This window comes from Epithele typhae (genome assembly GCF_022376455.1).
Source record: "Epithele typhae strain CBS 203.58 chromosome Unknown BXZ73scaffold_44, whole genome shotgun sequence".
Classification (NCBI taxonomy): domain Eukaryota; kingdom Fungi; phylum Basidiomycota; class Agaricomycetes; order Polyporales; family Epitheliaceae; genus Epithele; species Epithele typhae.
This window is the reverse complement of record NW_025954235.1, coordinates 224,746-247,227: the sequence shown is the minus strand read 5'-3', so window position 1 is coordinate 247,227 and position 22,482 is coordinate 224,746. Positions and strand designations below refer to the sequence as shown.

At 58.8% G+C, this 22,482-nt stretch overlaps 7 protein-coding genes across 7 annotated transcripts; 2 read left to right on the top strand and 5 right to left on the bottom strand.

Annotated features, from left to right (window-relative positions):
- Positions 1–616: 616 nt before the first annotated feature.
- BXZ73DRAFT_50852 (NAD-P-binding protein) lies at positions 617–1,962 on the top strand (the record flags this gene model as incomplete). The annotated part of the gene is made up of 8 exons (XM_048020517.1): positions 617–719; positions 775–809; positions 865–1,067; positions 1,124–1,391; positions 1,448–1,523; positions 1,582–1,640; positions 1,701–1,790; positions 1,852–1,962. 8 exons carry the CDS (start codon positions 617–619, stop codon positions 1,960–1,962), a joined length of 945 nt encoding a protein of 314 aa, XP_047875424.1.
- A 741-nt stretch (positions 1,963–2,703) lies between these two features.
- On the bottom strand, positions 2,704–4,555 carry BXZ73DRAFT_50793 (uncharacterized protein; the record flags this gene model as incomplete). Its single annotated transcript, XM_048020508.1, has 3 exons — positions 2,704–4,028; positions 4,094–4,359; positions 4,410–4,555. 3 exons carry the CDS (start codon positions 4,553–4,555, stop codon positions 2,704–2,706), a joined length of 1,737 nt encoding a protein of 578 aa, XP_047875423.1.
- Positions 4,556–6,150: 1,595 nt separating this feature from the next.
- On the bottom strand, positions 6,151–8,803 carry BXZ73DRAFT_103810 (WD40-repeat-containing domain protein; the record flags this gene model as incomplete). Its single annotated transcript, XM_048015697.1, has 7 exons — positions 6,151–7,250; positions 7,300–7,437; positions 7,537–7,567; positions 7,625–7,684; positions 7,732–7,773; positions 7,823–8,435; positions 8,490–8,803. The coding sequence occupies 7 exons, from the start codon at positions 8,801–8,803 to the stop codon at positions 6,151–6,153; spliced, it is 2,298 nt and encodes a 765-aa protein (XP_047875422.1).
- Positions 8,804–9,159: 356 nt separating this feature from the next.
- On the bottom strand, positions 9,160–10,998 carry BXZ73DRAFT_103809 (uncharacterized protein; the record flags this gene model as incomplete). The annotated part of the gene is made up of 2 exons (XM_048015696.1): positions 9,160–10,548; positions 10,603–10,998. The coding sequence occupies 2 exons, from the start codon at positions 10,996–10,998 to the stop codon at positions 9,160–9,162; spliced, it is 1,785 nt and encodes a 594-aa protein (XP_047875421.1).
- Positions 10,999–12,314: 1,316 nt separating this feature from the next.
- Positions 12,315–14,853, bottom strand: BXZ73DRAFT_79448 (uncharacterized protein; the record flags this gene model as incomplete). The annotated part of the gene is made up of 8 exons (XM_048023089.1): positions 12,315–12,419; positions 12,534–12,637; positions 12,927–12,996; positions 13,061–13,302; positions 13,356–13,423; positions 13,656–14,320; positions 14,377–14,715; positions 14,761–14,853. 8 exons carry the CDS (start codon positions 14,851–14,853, stop codon positions 12,315–12,317), a joined length of 1,686 nt encoding a protein of 561 aa, XP_047875420.1.
- A 1,536-nt stretch (positions 14,854–16,389) lies between these two features.
- On the bottom strand, positions 16,390–17,250 carry BXZ73DRAFT_79447 (uncharacterized protein; the record flags this gene model as incomplete). The annotated part of the gene is made up of 3 exons (XM_048023088.1): positions 16,390–16,445; positions 16,533–16,779; positions 16,810–17,250. 3 exons carry the CDS (start codon positions 17,248–17,250, stop codon positions 16,390–16,392), a joined length of 744 nt encoding a protein of 247 aa, XP_047875419.1.
- A 1,737-nt stretch (positions 17,251–18,987) lies between these two features.
- On the top strand, positions 18,988–21,345 carry BXZ73DRAFT_79446 (cytochrome P450; the record flags this gene model as incomplete). The annotated part of the gene is made up of 13 exons (XM_048023087.1): positions 18,988–19,129; positions 19,184–19,284; positions 19,340–19,431; positions 19,485–19,626; positions 19,682–19,854; positions 19,912–20,162; positions 20,223–20,289; positions 20,346–20,546; positions 20,612–20,641; positions 20,706–20,939; positions 20,994–21,026; positions 21,097–21,125; positions 21,194–21,345. 13 exons carry the CDS (start codon positions 18,988–18,990, stop codon positions 21,343–21,345), a joined length of 1,647 nt encoding a protein of 548 aa, XP_047875418.1.
- Between the last annotated feature and the right edge of the window lie 1,137 nt (positions 21,346–22,482).

Sequence of the window (22,482 nt, the reverse complement as noted above, 5' to 3'; positions counted from 1 at the left end):
GGCGGAGCCACCTCGCCATGTCATAGACATGTATGGGAACTGCACTTATGGTGCTTAGTGAGTCCATTCTTCGGGTTTGGGGTTGACATGACTGATCTCACATTCAAGAGCTAGAGCCCGGTCGACCGGGATACCTCGTGCGCCTGTGGCAGCTGGTGGACACTGTGAGAGAATGTCCGATCGGGATGCAAACATGCAAAGGCCGACTCCGGAAAACTTGAGTGGTATGGGGAAAAGGAAGAAAAATGCCTGGGATATTATCTGCATCGCTTTCTATGGTGGTGTTCGTGGACATCGACAACGTTGCCAACTGGCCGAAGCAAGCTCGCCTGAGCGCTCGGATGCCGAGCAAAGCCGATCATCCGACCACATGCAAGCACTTCGCGCGGAGACTCGCGGTGAGCGCTTGAGGACCGGGAGTGACTTCGTTGAACTTACGGTGAGCAGGAACGCAACCGCCGGATCCGCCGCAAGCATCGGGAAACAGGAAGCAATAAAAGATTCGCTCTCGCAAGTCATGTGGGTTGCCGCGGGGGCTTGCCGCCCCAACTTACTCTCTCTTCTTCGTCCCACTGCCATTTTCCTCCCCACTGCGCGACCGCTCAGCAAAGCCAAGATGGGACACAACTGGTCCGTGGTCAAGCAATTATACCCGCCCAAGTCCAAGTTCAGCGTAGACCAGATCCCCGACTTGACCGGAAAGGTCGTCATCGTCACTGGTCTGTCCAACCATCCCTGAACCGGAAGGAAAATGCTGACACTGTCCGTTAACAGGGGGCTACGTCGGAATCGGTTATGAGACCGTCAGGGTGAGTCCGGGTCCTCACTATGCGCAGCCGAAAACGGCCGTTGATGCCGCTGCAGGTTCTGCTCGCCCGAGGCGCAAAGGTCTACATCGCGTCTCGCAACCTTGAGAAGGCCGAGAAAGCGATCACCTCGCTCAAGTCTGAGACCGGAAACGAGCCACTCTTCATCCAGCTCGATCTCGCTGATTTGCACTCGGTGAAGAACGCCGCGGAAGAGTACCTCCGCAAGGAAAACACCCTCGACATCCTCTTCAACAACGCGTGCGCCGTCTGTTTTGTTTCGTCAGCAAAACGCTTACCTACGCTCCCTTCCACAGAGGCGTGATGATGTGCCCGAAGAGCATGCTCGCCGCCCAAGGCGTCGACCTCCAGTTCGGAACCAACGTGCTCGGTCACTGGTACTTCACCGAGCTCCTCATGCCTGCCCTTATTGCTGCTGCCGAGACGTCGTCGGACCACCATGCGCGCGTGATAACCACATCATCGTCCGGCGCGTATAGCGATACGCTGCACTTCGACACGTTCAAGGACGGGCCCGCGCGCAAGAAGGTGTCGCCCAGGCAACTCTACTTCCAGAGTAAACACGTGCGTAGCCCTGTAGGAATGAATACGCCCGGAGCTGACGGTTGTTCGTGTTGTAGGGGAACGTCGTCATTGCGCGCCAGGTTGCGAAGCGATATGCGGAAAAGGGAATCATCTCCATCTCCTTGAATCCAGGTTCGTTCTCTCTCGTATCTTCTGTGCGCACCCAAACCGACCTTCCCGACTTTCACAGGCAACATCTCGACAGATCTTCAGCGCCACACCATGGGCGATGTTTCGAAGAAGATCGGGGTACGTGCGCGCGCGCTACGAGGGCGACGGGAAGGCTCACGCGCGCCTTCTAACTTCTAGGAACTACTTATACTCTACCCAACGCCATACGGCGCGCTTACCCAGCTCTACGCTGGCACGATGCCCGAGGCCGTCAAGCACAACGGCGAGGTGCGTGTGCCCACACTCCCGTCTTTCGCGTGTTCCCGTTGGATATTGACTGCGTTCGTAGTTCTTCATCCCTTGGGCGCGGCCAGGGAAGTGCCGTCCGGAAGCATACGATGATGGAATTGGGGAGAAGCTGTGGACATGGTGCGAGGATACTGTCAAGGAGCTGACATGAACGCCCTATGTGTAGTGCGATACATCGGGCTTTAATCTGGTCGGAATATGGCATGTACTCACCATGTCGAGTGATAGCTTCTCCGGCAGCAAATGCATACATACATAAGTTGCATTGAACCTCGATCTCGAGGAGATGCTGGAGGTTTCCGTCCTATAGCGTTGGTTTCGATCGCCGGACTAGTGATCGCAAACTCAGTATAATGAAGTCGCACATAAGTATGTAGAACGAGCACGATCGCGCGTGCACCGCTACGAAGGAAAGTCACGCGACGAGCGCAAGAGCTCACGATGCTAGGACATCACGATGTGGGGGAAAGGTTGGAAGCTTTGGCTTCATGCGCGCGCTCAGCGCTCGACCCGAACAACACGCTCTCTGGACTCCGGCACCGACGACGATGACAGAGGGAGGGTCTTCCTCCCGTCGTCACCTGGGTGGGAGCGTGTTGGAGGATCCAGGCTCCGACCTTTTTCTGCCCCATCATCTTGCAAGTCGTAGATGGGTAGCTTACTTTATCGCGCGGACTCTAAACCTATATACCCTCCGTTATAGCTGGTGGACAACTAGAACCTAATCTAACGAACTCGACCCTCGACGTTTACCTATCATCGCTCTCAGCTGATGCGGCGTGCGCATCTAGAGACCAGACTGCATACACATTGTTTGCGAGCTAGCCATCAGGTACAATGCAAGAGACTCGTCACAAGAACACCTACGGTACGTGAAACCACACCTAAAGTACTAGCCGCGCTGGACCGCGCGCCGCTCCCGCGTACTCCGTCGCTCCGGCTCCATCGTCTGAGCAGGTTCAGCAGCCGGCGCCCTCGTCTTCCCAGCCTTCGCGGGCGGCGCCTTCGCAGGCTGCGCTGGCGCGGCCTTAGTCTTCGTCTTCGTCGCCTTCCCTTTCGCCTTCGCCTGCCCCTTCGCGGGAGCAGAGCCCGCGCCGCTCGACTCCGTGGGTTCGTCAGAGGAAGAGCCCGCAGCAGGCTGAGCGGGCACGGGCATCGGCTCGCTCGCCTTCGCCTGCACGGGCCGAACGGGCTTGGGCGGCCGCTCGACGACCGCGCGGGGGCGCACGCCGCGGTCGTCCGCCGGCCCGATCTTGACGAGGATGCAGACGGAGGCGTACCAGTAGTCGAGGCTCGCCTGGTTGCCGTACGCGAGGAACGGGGCGCTGGTTCCGTTCCACGCCTCGGTGGGCGTGATCCAGTGGATTTCGATGCTCGAAGCCGCGTCTTTGCGTCTGTACCCCTCTTCCTCCTCCTCTTCGTCTTCGTCCTCGTCGCAGTAGGTGTCCATGAACCCCCCGCCGTAGAACCCGGCTTCCCCAGGTGGGCATTTCGGAGCGGGCGCGGGCGCAGCGCCGAAGAAGGCCTCCTTGATTAGCTGTCCGCCGTAGTTCCGCCACGTGAACTGCACCTCGAGCGGTTCCTCCTGCACGCAGTCGGTCGGGAGGACGACCATCTGCTTCAGGAGGATCCTGCGCGAGGTCGAGTGGACGACGTAGCGGAGGTGCGGTTTGAGCCCGACGCCCTCGACCGCGAGCTTGAGCGCAGCGTCGCCACCCTTGAGCCACCCGGAGAGACGTTCGAGCGGGTCTGGCGCGCCCTTGACCGCCTTCCAGGCGCGCGGGAACGGGTACTTGTGGCGCAGGCCAAAGCCGATGATACCGCCTTTGGGCATGAAGGCGCGGTCAGCGAGGAGGGCGTCGAACGAATCTGCGATGGCGTTCGGGTTCGCGAGGACGGGCGCGTCGACGGTGACGCCTTGAGGTTGGAGAGGCGAAGGGACCTCGCTCGTCCAGAAGAGGTTGTAGGTGACGGTGACGCGATGGCCGGAGAGAACGGGGGCGACCTCGTGCTCGACGTCGCTGAAGAAGGCGACGTATGCGAGGGCGTCGGTGCGGCCACCGAGGAGCGCGTTGGCGTCGAACATCCACTCCTTGCCGCCATGACGGAGGAAGAGGGCACCGCCCTCGTGCGCAGTGGGGAGGCAGAGGACGAGGGAACCGACCATGTTGGTTCCCAAGGGGGTGTCCGCGTGAGCCTTGAAGAACTCCCCTTCGCCTATTGACGCGTAGGCACGGGCAGTCAGTAAGAGCCAGACGAATGAAGGGGGATACCGGGCATACCGTAGACGTTGAGCTTGTAAAGCTCCGCCCGGATGCTATGCATCTCCTTCACGCTCGCGAGGAGGGTTGCGTGGACGACGCGTAGAAGACCAGACTCCGTTGCGTCGAACCGCATCAAGAAGTCTTCCCTGTCCATCTTCCCAGCCTTGCGATAAGTTTCGTCCAGCACCGTCTCGTTGTTCCTGCCGAACTTGGCAGGTTGGCAGGCGGCAGCTAGCTCTGCCACTATATCGGGGTTGTCGACAGCTGTGGAGAAGTCGATGAACCTGTTCGCGCAGATGAGAGAGAGGACGACGAGGTGGTACCAGTCGCTTACTTGTGGTCCTGCTTCCCGTAGTAGAGCTGAAGCTGTTCCGGAGGCAGAGCGAAGATGCCACTGCAGAACGGCGGTTTCTCCGCCAGCTTCGCGCGAAGCTCGAGAAGCGAGGCAGTCTCGGGGTGGATGGCAGGTTGAGGGGCCATGGTCGGGGGGAGGGATGAGTCTGAGGCTGACGGAGCTTCGCGCTGGCGATTTTATGCGTCGCCGTCGAGTGGTTGGCCCTCTCGCTGGCGCCCATTGTCCTCCATATTCGGCTCGATGACTCGGTACCACACCCCCCGCACGTGGCAGGGAGGCGCACGGGGAGAAGGGACAAAGGCTTGATGGCGCTTGCGGGCTTCCGAACGTGTGTTCCCAAGCTCAATTTGTCTTTTGTGGGTCCACTGTGGCAAACGGAGATCACCTCCCATGAGTCAGACAGCCTAGATTCGAACAGTTTAAACACGTGTATCAGACTCTCGGATTTCTGAACAAGCAACGTGCACTCCGCACCGTGTACCTGTCGTTTGACATCACTATTGCGCTTTGGGCCGTTGCAAAAGCTCATGAATGAGGGATCGTTGCTATGTGGTTCGTCAGTCGCGGGCGACGGACGAGCGGCACAACAGCACAGAGGCCCACCTTGAATTGGTGTTAGGCCGAGTGGCAGCGAGCGTTTGTGCGCTTGTCCTATCTTCCAGACTCTAGCTGCATATTCAACCTTTCGAGGCTCCGTCGCCCCACGAGGTCCCATCGAGAAGGATAGCAACGATAAAAGACTGTCGTTCAATACCGCTTGTAGTTGACGGACGGGTCCTGAAGATGAATTTGTCACGTTGTCGACCTGCTCGGGCGACCCTGACTCACAGTGGGCGAGATTGTCCGCGTTGACGTTGTAGGTCGCGGCAAGGCCGTTTGCACACTGCAGCTACTTCAGGTGTCGCGTTCGGCAATCGCATGGAGGTGATTCCCAAGTTCCGCTAAGGACTTGCTGCGGGTCATACCACCTGGGTGAGGCTCAATTCAACACGAGGATCTAGCAACGCGAGGATGCGCAATCGAGCTCACCATGTAGACTGAGCGTGGCTCTGAGAGCGGCTTTGCTTTGTGGTCATCGGCTGACTTGCTTGCCTAGACATGGAAACTGTGATGAGATCTAGGTGTTCCACCCCGCTTCGGCGCAATGCGTGCTTGCAGGCCCATCCTTCCACCAGAATCCGCGCTAAAGCAGCATAGGCAGGCCGAAGACTCACCGTCAACCGCCATTACCCCACAGCGACCGCCTACACGCTCCCCTGAGACCACTTCCAACTGTCTCTGCGACTGCATGCGCTATGTCGATGTGCGACCGAGGTTGACTCCGACAGCCAGTCGAGACTGGGCGATTGGAAGTTTGAGCCTGCGACCGAATGAGAGGGAGAGGGTTATGAAACTGGCTTGATTGGCGGGACAGGACACATGGCTGCAGGGAGAGGATGGCCTGGGCGACGTAGGTGATAGTGAGAAGAGAGGCGTTCGGGAACACACTCAAGTGCAGCTCGAAGGAGCCGACGGCACCGTCGCAAAGACGCGTCAAAATTACTGGCGCTCGCGTGCTGATTCGTGCCGGGTTCGAATCCGACTGGAGCCAATTTCAGCGCGGATTACTTATGCCGCGAGGGCGCATGAAAATCGCAGCGCGCAAGCTCCACCCGCGTTCCATAGCTCACGGCACAAGTACATTGAATCAGCAATCCGTTGTCGCTTGCTAAACCCTTCTCTACGCGTTCAGCACTCTTCGGATGTACACCTCTCCATCGAGCGACCCAGACGCCAGCGTCGATCCATCCGGCGAGAACTTCATCTGCGTCACGTCGTCATTGTGCTCGTTGAAATTCCGCTCCAACGCCCCCGTCTCCGTGTTCCACAGCCGCACGATCTTGTCCGACGCCGCCGACGCGACGTACCGCCCATCGGGCGGCGCGAACGCGACGTTGTTCACCGGCCCGCCATGCTCGCGCATCTCGCGCACGGGCTGGCCCGTGAGGCTGTTGAAGAGCTTAACCGCGCCATCGTCCCCGCCCGTCGCGACGAGCCGCCCGTCGGGGGAGAACGCGACGGCCCAGACCGGGCTCGTGTGCACCTTCACGCGCACGAGCGCCTCGGCCGTGACCGCGTTCCAGATCGTGAGCGAGCCGTCGTCGTAGGAGGTGACGAGGCGCGCGCCGTCGTGCGCGAACGCGGCAGAGTAGACGACACGGCGATCGCTGACAATTTTGCCCGTGCCGCCGTTCCGGAGGGCGCTCGTCTCCCAGAGGACGACGTCACGCTCGATCCCGCCCGTGACCATCTTGGTACCGTCAGGAGAGAAGATGATGAAGGTGACGGCGTGGGTGTCCTGCTTCAGTGGAGGGAGCGAGGTCGGGGGGTTTTCGGAGAGGTCCCAGACTTGGATCTCGCGGTTGGAGGTGCCCGCGAGGAGGAGGTTTGCGTTGGGCGTAAAGGCGAGGGACTGTACAGGTGACGAGATCTCGAGAGACTGGGAGTCTGTGGGGTTCTTGATGTTCGTCAAAAGAAGGTCTCCGGCCAGAGACGCAGAAGCCAAAATCCCATTGTCACTCGAGAACGCGAGCGCGGAGATCGGCTCCTCGTGCTGCTCGAGGACACGGAAGGATCTGCCCTCGCTGACACTCCAAATGATGATCTTGAAATCATCGGACCCAGTAGCAACCATGGTCGAATCAGGAGAGTAGGTAAGTGTGGTGACCGACCCCTCGTGAGTAGTAGTGGTGTCTCTTCTCTTCATTTTGCTCCCTCCAGTATCGCCGTCGTCGTCTTTGGTGGTTGGGTCGACGTCAGGACGAGATCCTTTTGATAGATCTGCTAGCATCAGTAAGAAAAACAAGTAGATAAGGATAATAGGACGCACAAGGACTGTCGTCCTCAGGTTCAACGGAGTGTTCAGGGCGGAAACGTTTCGGATCAGGTTCGGATAGGCTTTCTGCTTTCTCTTCCTCATCTGCTTTACGCTTGTCGGGCGCTCCATAGAATCCTTCCACGACGCCCACTTGGAGCAGAGCCAGTCGTCAGCTAAGATGAATATGAGAACTTGATCGACGACTCGCCTTTCTCTTCGTCTACTCGAATGTCGGGTCTCATTTCTGACAATCCTTGGCGTATGTCTGCAGGAACATCACCTGGCTGCAATCCTTCTCAGTAACCCGGGACTCTCCAGCGACGTGGTTCTCACTTACTGGAAAGCAGGCGTAGAGATCCAAGTCCGATGCAATCGCACACTCCGCTTCCGGCGCGTTCTGAAGCTTTTTAGCACGACGATCCACGGACCTCAACTCCAGCGTACCTCGAGGATGTAGTCAAGAAGAACGTCGACGGGATCGCGGAACTGCAAACCACGTGAGCAAGCGGAGAGGAGCGGTCGCGTCACGACTCACTCCGGATGGGACCTGGGTGCCCTCGATCTCGTATGTCAGATCCTCCTGCGCAGCTACTGGACCCGCACAGGCGCTGGGATCGCCAGGGTTCCTCGGCAAATGATGAGGCCCCGCTGCGGCCTTCATTGGTTCCTTCCCGAAGGGCCAACTCCACCTGCGCCTCATCTTGTAGTAATGCAAGAAGATGCACTGCGTGGGTTCCAACTGCTCTATCGGGGGATATGGACCGTTGCGAACGTGGGACGCAGGAAGCACTTCGTTCTCGATCCGTACCGTGACGTTGACGGCTCCTACGGGGCCTCCGTCTGCGCTCAGCGTGAACTCCTTCCCGCTGTACGCCCTTCCGTGGAAGGAGACTACGGTCCACTGCTCGGTCTTTATCGTCCCACAGACAAAGAGGAGATCGTCGGCGGAGAGTTCGAGACCGAACTGAGGCTCGTCGGAGTTGGCGAGCGTCAGCCAGCTTTCGAAGTGCTTATTCATGTAGTTCTTGAATATCTTCGTGGAGTGGGCGAGCCTCTGTACCCCGGGCGGCTTCAGTTTGACGAACGCGCCCGTGTCCCGTGTCGTCTGGTATCTGAAGTTAGCGCCTGGGGCTCCAGGCGCCACGGTTCTGGGAAGATCGATCACGGTGAGCGAAGGACATCGATGCTCGTTAGATACTCACGTTGGCACAGTGCCCCCCATGCCTGCATCGATCGTACGAATGCTCTGGCTAGAGACCACGTCTTGCATGATTTCGTTCGAGGGCACGATCCGGATTTTGCTGATCTCGAGCTGAACGAAACCCTCGGGAATCGCGGTGGTGCCACCATCGTTTTTAGTGGTGTCGAGAAGGGTGTGGAATTGGCCGTCTCGTATCCAGCCAACGGTGCCGATGTTGATGTCGCCGCTGCTGGAGTCGGGATGCCACAAGGGATGGCCGTATCCCCTGGTGCCCAGTTCTTGCTTGTAGATGTCCCAGGGTGGCGGGGCGGCCATTGCTGTGGTGACAAGAGCTAGGGAGAGAGCGATAACAGGACGAAGAACGGCGAATCTTCGAAAACCTTATACACATGAATATGGTGTCCACGTGGGCAGGCCGCAGCCGACGGGGCGGCACGGCGCGCAGAACCGCCGCAGAGGCGCTCTGTGGGAAAGACAGCTTGAATCAGCGTCTGAGAGCCACTCGAGAAGGCCAAAAAACCCAATACCTCAGTCATAGCCCAACGCATAGCGTGCAAACGATGGCGAACTGAGAGCAGCGTCCGCGGCCCCTGGCACGTAGAAACTGGCCGGGATCTTCCGGATCAGACCGGCCCGGGATCGTGCCGTCTACCATTTCGATGAAACCAATCCTAATGCTCGCACATATTGAAAGGTACCTCGAACACCTCTTCGTTGTGCTTCACAACGAACCTCGACCTCTCTTCCATCAACGCCTCGCGATCCGCCTCTGCCCGCTCTCGCGACACAACTCCCACCAGGGCCTCCTTCATGACGATGTCGTACAACTCCGTCGGGAGTCGATCCATCTCCCGCATCGCCTCCACGCTCCCGCGCACCCAACCCTCCTGCTGCGGCAGCACCTCCGTTGTGGACGCGATCCGCGTCTCCGGGTTGACCAAGAAGAACGCGACGATCTTCCGGTGCCCGCCGCGCGTGGGATCCGCGAGCTCGAACGGCTCGACGCAGTGCTGGTACACGTTCGGGAACGCGACGCACCGCCCGTCCCCCACCCCGTCGCCCGCGACGAGCACGCTCCCGAGCGGCTGGTTCAGCGGCTCCTGGCAGTCGAGCCCGAACGCGACGCGCCAGCCGGTGTAGTCGCTCTGCTCGTAGTCCATGTAGATCCCGCCCTCGTGGTCGCCCGCGAGCGCGCGGAACGCGAGGCGCGAGGGCGTGATGTTCTCCGCTGCGTAGTAGAGCAGGCCGGTGGCGACGATGCGCTCGTTCGCCATCCCCTCGACGTGCCACGCGCCGCCGGGGTAGCGCGGGTGGTCGGGGGTGAGGACGATGTTGGCGAGCTTGACGATCACCTGGATCGTGCGCCCGCGAAGAGAGTACGGGGCGCGCGCGGGAGGGGGGGAGAAGGGCGCCGGGTCGGGGATGATGGGCCACTCGTGCAGCCGCGTCCATTCCTCCTGCCGGGCGCGGAGTTCCTCTTGGGTTTCTCCGACGAGAGGCTCGGCCCAGTCTGGTCGCTCGGGGTACCAGTTCACGGGGTCGACGGCGATCGCGAGGGGCAGCGGAGGTTGGGAAGAGTTCGTCGTCGTGAGGACATGCTCGAAGAGCGGGACGAACTTCTCGAGAATCGATGCGAGTGTGGGATAGAGCGCTGGATAACGGGCGGGATCGATGTTGTTGATGTATGACATCGGCCGAACGGCTCCGTGCTGGGACACTGTGAAGTCCGTGGGGAGCCATTGGTACCTGGGCGACACAGCGTACTGGAGATGATCGTAAGTGTATTGGCGCAGGTCTGGTCGGGCGGATCGGTACGCGTCCATGGTAATCGTTTGCGGCATTGCTTCGATTCGCCCATCCGCAAACGAACAGGAGTCTCCGATACGGAGACAGTACAGGGACGGGTGGACGAGATCGAGAACCTGACGGTTGGATCCAGGGTGCCAATCCTTCTCGGCTTCAGGGACGGACTCGAGTGTTTTCACCGCGTTTACGAGTGCATCCCCGAGTGCAGCAGGTATCAGAGTCCGCGATTCGTAGACCCCTTGAATCGCGGTCGCCTGTTGTACAAGTCAATGGCCAGGATAGAAACCCGTATCGTGGCAGGTGCTTACGAAAGTCCCTGTCCTCTTATCCACCTGCGAGGCCTCATACAGCAGCTGATCGAAGGTGTAATCCAGCTGCGCGCTGGTCAAGACATCTCGCGGCCACGCCTTGATCTCCGAGGGTCTGCCCCATGGACTAGTGGGAGGCATCCAGGCGTCATAGTACTTGTCCCCTCCCCACCACCGGTCGACCTCGGTGCGATCATGTGCTAGGATCTCCTCACGCCAGCTGGAAACTATGTCGCTGTCGTGCACCTTCTCCCACCAGTTGGCCTTGGAGCGGATACTTCCCGAAAAGAAACGGATGCGAAGCTCGACCAAGGTGATGGGCGTCGTCGTCCGAAATTTGAAGGGGGACGGGAAAGTTGTCTTGAATGCATCGATGTACTCAAAATGGCCGGCCATTTCTGCTCGTCTGAGATCGGGGGACCTAGCAAAGGGAAGACGGTCGGAAAGAACAACCTGAACGGACCCGGCGTCGGCGATGCGGAATGGTCGACAGCGTCGGGAGAGGACTCATCGGGCGTGGTGACTCGACCCGGTCTCGTGCTGGCAGTGCCGATACATGTTAATTAACTCGCCAGCTTTTGGGAATAAGAAGCAGATACTTACTGGCACGTATCGTGAACGAACAATTACGTTGACAGCTGGCATATTTGAAACACTTACGAAAAGCGAAGCCGAAAGAGGCCGATCACGTCCTGTTCGTCTTGTTCGCGGAATGCTCACGCCGACTGGTTGCGGAGAGCTATGGTCCAATTGAACTTGTGGACGTTGCAGATCGAGAGCAACGTTCGTGGAGCTCGCTTATCGGAGACCTCCGGAGTCCGGACAGTCAGCTCCGGGCATCCCGGCGCTCCGGTTCGAGCCCGCGCTATGCCACTTCATATTCTCCCGCCTTCTTGCGAGTTCCGCGAATATGGCTACTCATGACGCCCACGTCCAAGCGCATTACTACGTAAGTCGTCTTTAGTTAAACCGCGATTGCACGCCGGGAATATCAAAGTTTCTGCTCGTCCGATATGTATGAGTAAACCTTACGAGAAACGTAGCGTTTCTGGTAGCGTTCTGAGCCCTTTAGAATGATACATTTCGCGTGCATTGAAAATTTATGTACCTCGACCTATTCTCGAGTCCTCAAAATGAAACATTTCTGCGCCTGCGGAATGATTTCTCACACATAGAGTTCTGGCGGCCCGGGAACTCAAAGTTTCACGATGTGCGAAATCATCTGCCAAATTTGACGTTTTTCTCATCGTTTTGTCGGCCTCGCAACGATATATTTGGCATGGCGTTCCGGCGGTCCTGAAATGTTATGTTTTGGACCTGCACGCCCGCTCATCGCCCACTGGTCGCCCGCGCGTCGCCCGCGCATCGCCCGCTCATCGTTGCGCGCAATAAGCAGGGCGCAAGGAAATAAGGGAGGTGGACAGCCTGCGGGCGACGAGCGGGCGACCAGTGGGCGATGAGCGGGCGTGCAGGTCCAAAACATAACATTTCAGGACCGCCGGAACGCCATGCCAAATATATCGTTGCGAGGCCGACAAAACGATGAGAAAAACGTCAAATTTGGCAGATGATTTCGCACATCGTGAAACTTTGAGTTCCCGGGCCGCCAGAACTCTATGTGTGAGAAATCATTCCGCAGGCGCAGAAATGTTTCATTTTGAGGACTCGAGAATAGGTCGAGGTACATAAATTTTCAATGCACGCGAAATGTATCATTCTAAAGGGCTCAGAACGCTACCAAAAACGCTACGTTTCTCGTAAGGTTTACTCATACATATCGGACGAGCAGAAACTTTGATATTCCCGGCGTGTTGGGTCTGTTCCATGCAAATGCACGTGTTCCGACAATCAACACCGGCGGATATTGCCTTCTGCGGCGATAGAGGGGTTTCGCGGACTCGGACTCAGTTGCATCGTGCCTGAGAACTAACCATCCGCCGTCCTCCCAACGCATGCGTGTCGTTTTGACCTATCCCAATGTTTGACACTGGTAGTTCTATCCCTCTCGCCGTCATGCGCAGCCGCGAAATCAAAACTGCAGTAAGATCGGAAAGGACGACAACGAGATGGTATTCCGTACTCAAAAGCGAAGAGAGCAAAGAAAAATAGCGACAATAGCTAGCATTAGTGAAAGGTCATGAGATACGAGGGGCGGGAGATAAATGTCCTTGATGGCGCCGAGCACATCATTCAACTGCAGGCTGGCCGACGCCGGGTGCGGCGTCGCCTCTCTTGGAAGTCGTGAGAGGCGGCGACGAAGACGAACTCGACGCGGTGGCGAACTCGCAGGGCTGGCGGCGCTGGATGCATTGTCTGCAACATACCAAATCGAGCGATCAGCGTTCCCATCCGCGCATCCAGCAACAATGTGCCGAAGAGAACGAGACGACCATCCTGAACCCCGGAACGCAATCGTGCGCAGCGCACACCGCTCGCAGTTCCAGTACGTGACACGCACTCTTCCCATTGGCGTGCGCGCGTCCGTACCGACACCGGACATGACACGGAGGGCGTTCATAGAATGCTCTCTCCGCGCGCGAGCCTGAGACATAGGCTGCTTCCGTGCGAGCACCCTCATGCCACAGAATCGCAGCGTGGGATGAGTGAGCGCGAAACGGAGACCTTGGGCGGCCGACCGGTGACGCGAAACCTCCGATTGCCTCACGATCGCCTGATAGACTTCTGGAGACATCGCGCCCCCTGGACGCGCGCAAGTGATGATGCGCCAGGCCGCTGTCCCGGTCCTAGAGTACCCTCTCTAGCCGTGGCTGGGCGCTGAGGTACGGACGCCGGGACAGCGCCCGCGTCCCCGTGCCACGATCTGCGCCGCGCGCAACAAGCACCGCGAGCGCGATGGATCCAGGTGCGCCGCGCCTCCGAAAGCAGCACGACGCGGTTATAAAAGAGCGCGCAAGGCGAGCGGAGAGAGGCAGCATCCCACCCCGACTCTCGCCTCCCGACGCGCACCACCACCGCTACCACCATCGACACCGACACCGCCAGTACCACGCCGACGCCAGAGCACCAAGAGCAGAGGAAGGACCGACACTCACCCGCACCGCCGCGACTCGTCCCCCGCCAACGGGCCCCCACACGCGATCTTGCGCTTCCGGCAGAAGACGCACGCCTTGCTCGTGGTCGACAGGCGCTTGTGGCGCGTCTTCGCCTCCGCGGGCTCGCGCAGCTCCGAGCTAGCCAGTTGGAGGAGGCCGGCGCTGCCAACGGAGACGTTGATGCGCCGCGCGGTCGTCGGTGAGTAGACGAACCGCGCGCGGGGCGTGTCCTCGTTCGGCTCCGTCTTGGGTCCATCGCCTGCCGACGTCCAGTCTGACGTCGAAGGCGCGTCTTGGTGCGCATGCGGGAGGAGGCGCCGTTGCGTCTTGGGCGTCCTCGGCCGTTCGTGGGGCGCGACGCGCGTCCCGTTGCGAGTGGCGGCGGCGTCGGGCGCGGGGTCGAAGTGGGGTCCGGCGTTGTAGAGATGGTGTGGTTCGTTCGGGGGGTGGACGACGTAGTCGGGCGGCGGGAGGAGCGCGGCGGTGAGCTCAGAGAACCCAGAGAGCGGCGTGCTCCACGCGGCCGCCTCGAGGGGCACGTAGTAGCTAGAGTTCGGGGTCGACGAGCGCGAGTCCGCGTGCGCACCATCGTCGGTGGGCAGGTGCGCCGCATGGCGAGACTCGCGCATGGGGCTTCCGTGATATGACGGTCCGGCGCGCGGTTGCTGTGAGTGGCCTGGTCAGCTAGGTCTCTCTGGGGCACAGAGGGACAAAGACCGACCTCCGAGACGAGCGCCGCAGGCTGCGCCATTTGGCCAGGGCTGCCGCCGGGGTCGTCTTTGTTTCTTCTGTGTTTCGGAAGATCGTGGCTTCCAAGCGGCACAGGAGCAGTGCGTTGAGACGCGGGGGCTGATGGGAGAACGGGAGCGTGAGTTTGGGTGTGTGTGGTGGTCGCGGTCGGAATAGGTGGGATCAGATGGGGCTGGCCGGCAAGTTCGTTGGGCGGGGGCGCTTCGAGCGTGTAGTATTTGGTGGAGATGGCCGAGGGCGGCGGGACATGGTGCACGCATATGGGTTCGTCGTACACCAGTGGCGGTGTGCCGTAGAACGAGTTCTGCTCCTACAGTCAGCATAGCGTAGAGAACACATGTGGAATGATACGTACGTCATCCGCGACATTGAGCTGGGCCATGCTGGTAGCGACGTTCGACGAATGCGGTTCTGGAGAGCTAGAGCTGAGCTTGAGGCTGTAAGACATGGAGCGCGGAGTCGAAAAGCAGCAGGGAGTGGTCTAGAAAGGGAACGAGTGGACTCCGCCTGCGCCCCGTCGACATATTTATTTCATGGGCCAAGACCACGCTGCTTAGTCCCGAACCAATGTGCGTGCATGTCACCACAGAGAGCGCTACCGGTCCAGAGGAGACTGAGGGAGACTAAACCTCTTTCGAGACGGCGATGAGGTGTCCGCTGCATACCGAGAAGAGGTTCAGTGACCCTGAGCTAGTTACGCATCGCCTGCGCGGGCCGGAGAGGGGCAGCTGACACGCCATTGGCTGCTGGGTCACGCGAGGAAGCCTGTGTGACATGGTGCGTGCGGGGCAAGGCTGATCCTGGTGCAAGATTTGATTTTCGGGACGCACCTGTGAGCGACGCTACTTTCGGAGAATTCAAGGATCCCGCGCAGGTTGACGTCGAGATTCCAGGCGTGTGTGCCCACTCAATGGTCGATCGGATGACTATCAAAGCCAAATAGATTCGGCTCTGCGTTGGCGACCCCGGGCAGGTCGCTAGCCAACGCTATTCCCCATGATGCCCAAGACATGGCCAGTACTCGTTTGTGCGCGCCCTCGAATGAAGCACATCCGATATTTCAGTGCCGCTGCGCAGTAAAGGGAGCTCATTTGAACACATTAGGTATAACACTGAAAGAACACAACACGTGCGTACTTACGTACAAGACATGCCGGTATGTGGGTCACCGCGTCAGCGGGTGCTGAGATAGATGCAAGATTGGGATTAACAAAGGTCTTGTTTAAACTTGTATCTGGGCCCTCCGTGGGAGGATCTACACTTCAGAAGGGGGATTTGCCCACGCCCAGCTGTGAGCCTAGACGCAATCTTTCGTAAAAGAAGGTCAGATATGGGGTAGCTGGAAGATCTGGCAGCCGACACATGCCCTGGTGAGAAGAACGAACCTGTTGACCAACAACCTAACCGAGCGCCATGGGGGGAAGATCGAGCGCTGGCGAGCCGGGGTGACTTCGAGGACAGGGAACGAAGGCGGTCCGGAAAGCAAGGCGTGAGCAAGTCACATATCACGTGAAACGTGACCCTAGTACTTCCAAGGCAGCGGGCTACGTATTTCGTCCCTTGACTTTCTTCCAACCCCTTCGTTCAGAGACCTGGCGAAGAAATGAGACCCGCAAGCCCCGAGGCCGATGTAGGCATGCATTTTTAACAAACTTCTTTGGATCGCGGGGGCATGCATGGACTCTGCATGACAGCTCCTACAATGAGTGACGTACCATTCCAATAACGGTTGTGCGGCTAGGACGCGGGCGGACTGCGCTCCCTAAACAGTCGCTCTGACGCGGTCTGCGAATGCTAGTCGCGCTTTTCTCCCCACTTTCGTCCAGGGGAACGGTGCAACGACAAACGTAGTCCAAAGTCGAGGGTTATAAGTGAGTGGTACTCCCTCGACTTTCAGCTGTGACTCGTGCCTCCCTCAAGCATGCTGACTGACTCACACTTTTACTCGCTCGGGGAACCGCAGGCGGGAAACCAGGCCTTGGGCTCACCACCACGCGTGGGCAACGGAGCTCGGTGCGGCCCTGAGCGGGCTCCGGGATGCTGTCAGAGAAAAGCTGCGTGATCTACCACTGTGTCGACAACGTGTGCAGTGAGTTGCGACCTACCTCAGCCCGATCAAGCACTTACCTTTGTCTAGACGTATGGACGGGCCGAGAGCCCCCCTGCCTGACATCGCCGCTCTCAAGGCTTGAGGCCGCGTGCGACCTCGCCTCGCATGGCGTAGGCGGGCCTCGCCGCGCCCCGAACTCTGGCCGGACAGCCGGACACGTCCAAATTGCGCCCTCGACCTCGACGTCGAGGCTTGCGGGCTTTTGGAATTCGTCCGGATCGGACTCTTCTTCGGGAGAGACGAGGCCATACCGTCCGCGCGCAGCTACAGAAGCTCAACATCTACGGTCCGCACCCACTCCGCCGCGCTCGCCAGTGACGACGCGGCACGCAGGCAGCCATGGGCTCCTCGATCCGGATCCATGCGGACGCCTCGCGCGACGAAGCCGTCTTTAGCTCCCCCGTGCTCATCTTGCCCGCCGCACCCCAAGGCGGCACGCTCGTCCTGCGCGAGCGCGACGCCCCCCGCCCACGACATGCTCCCCACGCATGCCGGGTACCGCATCGCCCCGAGACCCACACTCGCGTTCGCTGAGAAGCTCCCGTCGCCGCGGCTCAGCGCCATCCACACGCCCGCACGCGCCCCGTCCGCCACCCCACCTTCCACCCGCACGCTCGGCTTCGTTGGCCTCCACGCCCTTCCGCCGCGCACGTTTGACGCCGTCGACAGACGCGGGCGCGGACGCCGAGTCCGCGCTCCACCCCGTTTTCGAGGACTCGCAAGGTGGCCGCGCATGGTGAAGTTCGGGAACCGCCACGCGGGGTACATCCGCCAGTGTGCGCACGCACTGTGCCAGGGGTGCTCGTGAACCCGGACCCGGACAAGCGCCCGCGCGGTTTGCGCGCGGTGCACTGGGTGACGTCAAACGCGGTACGCGGCGTTCGACGTCCGAGGGCCGTGTACCAGCGGATCTGCATACGTGGGAGTGTGGGCGACGGGGACCGCTGAAGCGCTGAAGCGTGAGGGCGTGTGTGCTTTCAAGCGCGAGACGAAGAAGAGTTGAAAACACTCAGCAGAAGTCCTGGGCGCCAACTTGCAGGGTAGTGCCGCTGTCTTCATTGTTATTCTCTTGCAGCTTGGCGTTGTACGGAGTCGTGTTCTATGGTCGTCTGTGCGTCTTGCGGTACATCCGGCTTGTCAGTGCAACGACGTGTGCGCTGGATGGACGTGGAGGATGGAGCGAAAGTTTGCGGGCGCCGGGCGACGAGTTGCGCGCCGACCCGCGCCGGGCCGATCGAGTCATGCAGATGCAGTGCGACCCTTCCGGAGATCATATGACTGTCTAGGTTGGTGTTCCGATGAAACTCGTCCAGTATGTGGAAACCTGTCCAATGCTCTCCACGTATCGCCCCTCACACGCATGTAGGCACGCTTGGGGTTCGTGCAAGTCGTTTAGATCTTGAGGACTAGTAGATAAGATCTAGATGTAGCACTGTGCGCCCACAGGAGGGTGATTTTCACCGTTATGAATGGTCAGTTTTCCGGATCACTATCAAACGTAGTGAGAAGTTGGTGATTGGTGATTGTGGTGGTGGGTTTCCCTTCACCATTGTTGTCTAGCAAATTCACCATCTTCTGAATGATGGGCTCGTTGCTCGACGACCGAGTCAAAGCGCCCATGTGGGAAAGTGCTTACATCAGGATGGCAACACGGTGTCGCGGCGTCGCGGTGCTCGGACTCGTCTCCAGAGTTCCAAGTCTGCCTCCTCCACTCTTGCTTGCATCCCCGCCAATCCCATCGCCGCCGCCCCCTCCTCGTTGTCAACTTCCACAGCGGTTACCGCCGCACCTGACCTGTCTGGTCCCCATTATATAGATACACCGGGAATTAGCACTGGTGTCTGAATATAACAAATGCAAACAAACCGCAGCGCGTCCGGCGGCCGGCCCACAGTCATTTTACAACAAACCTCGTCATCAATGGTCGCTCCGGGTTTGATCTTCGGGAAGACGATACCGCTCGAAACGGGCCCCTTCGGCAGGGAGGCGACATGCCAACGGAGCAATCACCGGCGACAGACTGAATTGCCGGGTGTTTTATACTCAAACGTTCCAGATCAAGTATGCGCATCCTGCGGACGCTCAGAGTGCACTGGCGGTCCTCCGTACTTCGAGGCTCCAATCGGCTTCCTCACAGCGATTGTCGTCTTTCGTTGGTATTTTGCCCTGTAACTCACCGGTGCCTCACCCACAGAACACCCTGATAAAGTTCCGCGCAACCATGTATTCTATCATTTGATCTCCCGCACCTGACACGGGAAATACCCGATGTATGTTCTGCATCCGGAGGCGTCGTCCCCCTCGTGGGGCTTTCCGTGTCCGTCGGACGCTCAACTCAATCATGTGCTCACTACATCCACGGGCCGGCGGCACAGCGCAGGCTTCTTGTGGGAGGTGGGTCTGCATATATACGCGGTGAAGTGCGGAGCTAGACTCCATCTTTCGCCCAAGTTTGTTCACGGTTCTTCCACGATGCTCGACCAACCCATCTCCCTTCTTTACCTCGTCACTTCCGCCGTGCTCGCCCACCTCGTCTGGCGACTCATGCGCAACTACATCCTTCCTTCCCCTTTCAAAGAACTCTCAGGACCCCCAGCCGGTTCCCTGTGGGCCGGTGAGTAGCAGCTCGTATATTTGGAGCCCCGCCCTGCCTGATGATTCTCTACAGGTCATATGCTCCAAATCGACAACCCCAGTGACGGTTGGCGGTTGTTTGACGATTTAAACAGTACATACGGCACCGCGTCCAAGCTGCGTGGGTTCTTCGGCGTGAGACATCTCGAGCTAGCCTAGTAGGGATACAGCTGATGATGATGTCACTCAGGAAACCTGGCTGCATGTCTACGACCCGAAAGCCCTCCATCACATCTTCGTGAAGGACCAAGACAAGTTCCCCAAGAACAGTCTTCAAAACCAGTAAGCGACAGGTCTGAGCACTCGAAGTCCGTCTGATCACGATCCATGATTAGGTTTGCCACGCTCCTTCTCGGCAAAGGCCTGCTCACGACCGGCGGAGATGTGCATCGCAAGCAGCGGAAGATGCTCAACCCGGTCTTCTCGGGGGCCCACATGCGCGCCCTCACGCCGATCTTCCATAACATCACTAGCAAGGTACATCTTCGCAGGCCGTTTGACGTCCATAAGCTGAGAATCTCCCCTCGCGCAGCTCGTTATAGCCATCAAGTCTCGTGTCGAGGACGGTGCGAAGGAGATGGACGTACTCGAGTGGATGGGTCGCACTGCGCTCGAGCTCGTCGGACAGGGCGCCTTGGGCCACTCCTTCGACCCCTTGATCGCGGAATCGCAGGACGAGTTCACAGCCAGCGTCAAGCTCTTCACGTGCGTCTTCACGCAGAGTCTATGATCAACTTGCTTTGACGTGGCTTCGGTTCATAGCGCTGTATTGCCGCAAGTTGCCCACCTGCAAATCCTGCTCCCCATCGTGACCCGCCTCGGCCCCGCGTGGTTCCGACGCCGCCTTCTCGACTTCGTGCCAAGTGCGAGGATTCAGCGCGTCGTGAAGATCGTGGATGTTGTTGATCAGGGTTGCAGGAAGCTCATCGAGTCGAAGAAGGCTGCGCTGATGGGCGGAGACGAGGAGCTCGCGACCGCCGTTGGAGAGGGAAAGGATGTTATGAGTGTCCTACGTCAGTGTTCTCTCAAAACACACCCGCATCGTACATCACTGATGATGGCGGCGAACATAGTCAAGGCCAACATGATGGCTCGGGAAGAGGACAAGCTCCCGGACGATGTTCTCCTTGGACAGATGACGTAACCTTCCCATCAATCGCAGCGTCGGCAGATGCTGACTGCAGACATGCCTCCAGGACCTTCATCGTCGCGGGAGTGGACACGACCTCCAACTCCGTCTCGCGCGTTCTCTGGCTGCTCTGCGAGCACAAGGACGTCCAGGCGAAACTGTGCGCCGAGGTCCGCGAGGCTCAGGAGACCTACGGCGTCGACATGCCGTACGACCAGGTCATGAATCTGCCGTACCTCGACGCTATCTGCCGCGAGACGCTTCGACTGTGCGTATCGTTGCTGTCACTGCCGCACGCTGCAATGTCGTACTGATGTGCCTACCTTCGGATAGCTACGCGCCTGTCAACCATTCCATGCGCACGTGAGTCCGTGTACCCTGGTTCTCTATCACGTTACTCACGATTCGCATGCATTGTTTCCCATAGGGCCAGCGAAGACGTCGTTCTTCCTCTCCAGGAGCCTGTTCGGGGCAAGAGCGGGAATACGATCAGTGAAATCGTTGTGCCGAAGGGAACTACCATGATCCTCAACCTCCGCGCGTGCAACACGAATCCCGCTATCTGGGGCGAGGACGCGAAGGAGTGGAAGCCGGAGCGCTGGCTGAACGGCCTTCCGAAGACCGTCGACGATGCGCACATCCCCGGCATCTACTCCAACCTGTAAGTACTCCTCTGTGTCGTGAATGGACGCCAGCTGACATTCGAGATTCTTAGGATGGCGTTCATCAGCGGCAGCCACTCGTGCATGTGCGTACTAAGTCTCTGTCTCCGTTTCCTATCGTGCACGCTGACCGGATCTCGACGGCCCCCTCTGCAGCGGCTTCAAGTTCTCTCAACTCGAGATGAGTGCGTCGCGTCCGTCCCTTTGTCACCGATCCGGTTCTCTGACGTACCGCGTCGGCCCTTTGTAACAGAGGTCGTCCTGACCGCTCTGGTCTTCAACTTCAAGTTCGAGACCTCGAGCATCCCCACCGCCTGGCAGTTCGCGGGCATCGCGTTCCCGGCGCGCGCCGACGACCCCACCCGCGCGCCGAAGATGTTCCTCAAGGTTTCGCTCGCGGATTAAGTGCACGCAGAATCACGTGGAACATGTGCCAACGTATCGCGGAGTCTTCGCAGGTGTGCTCATGTGTCGATCGTGCGTTCGTGACTCGGTGTAGATGCGTATTAGCTCTCCCATTCCTGTCGGACTGTCTCCGAAGTTCCTACCACGCGCCTCCACATTATCCCGTTCACCGTCTGTCGCGCCAGAATATCCTCACCTCCTCGGGCCACGCAGTTCCCCTTTTTGTGACCCGTGCGTCGTCGCTACTTCTGTACTGTCTCATGATTGTGACTCACCCCAAGTCTAGTGAATCCAACTTAATCACCATGCTGTAAATTATTATGATGCTTCTCGGGGGGTCCTTCCGGAGTAGCTTCGCAGGTCTCCAGATGCAGCTCGAAATGGTGCCCACATTTATCCTGTCGTTTTCTGGTTTACCCGTACGTCTAACCTCAATTGACCGTCAAAGAGGTCTCTGAGCGCTAAATGGATCCGGGCGGATCGAGATCTCGAACGCCGCCGATAGGCGCCCATAAGACCCGCCGCTTGAGCTCTTTCGTCCATGTCGTCAAGAGTACGTTGGGCGAGATGGAGTTGTGTGATGGCCTCATTTACTCTCATATCCTCATTGCGCCGCTCCAACTCCACACCCATCTTCAGGTACGATGTTGAATCCCGGGGCCTCTGAATCACTACTGATGACACGAGATAAACACACGACTCAACTTTTTCGGGTCACAACGGCGAGTTCAAGTTCTCTGAACTTGATTAAGTGCGTACCGTCAGTGCTATGTCTTTTTGAGACTTCTAAATCTGTACAGTTGGTCCTCTTTGGCCTACGTTTGTGTGTTACTTCAAATACACCGACATGGCACTCGTCTGGAACCTTGTCGGCGTGAGAGTCACGACAGTGTCCTGCCCGAGTTGCACTGTAAGGCGGTTCTTGACTGTGTAAGCAACTGCGCAGATGCTGCAGCACTCTCTCACCATTCGGAACACGGACAAACGGTTCTCCGATGCAACAAGATCAAGCGCAGGCATCGGACGCTAGTAAGCCCGAACGTCTTCCTCACAAGTCGCCGCAGCGTTGCTCGTCGGCCGAGAGCGGCGATTCGCATCCGATGAATGACGACTCACGGACGAACTCAGCTCCCACGC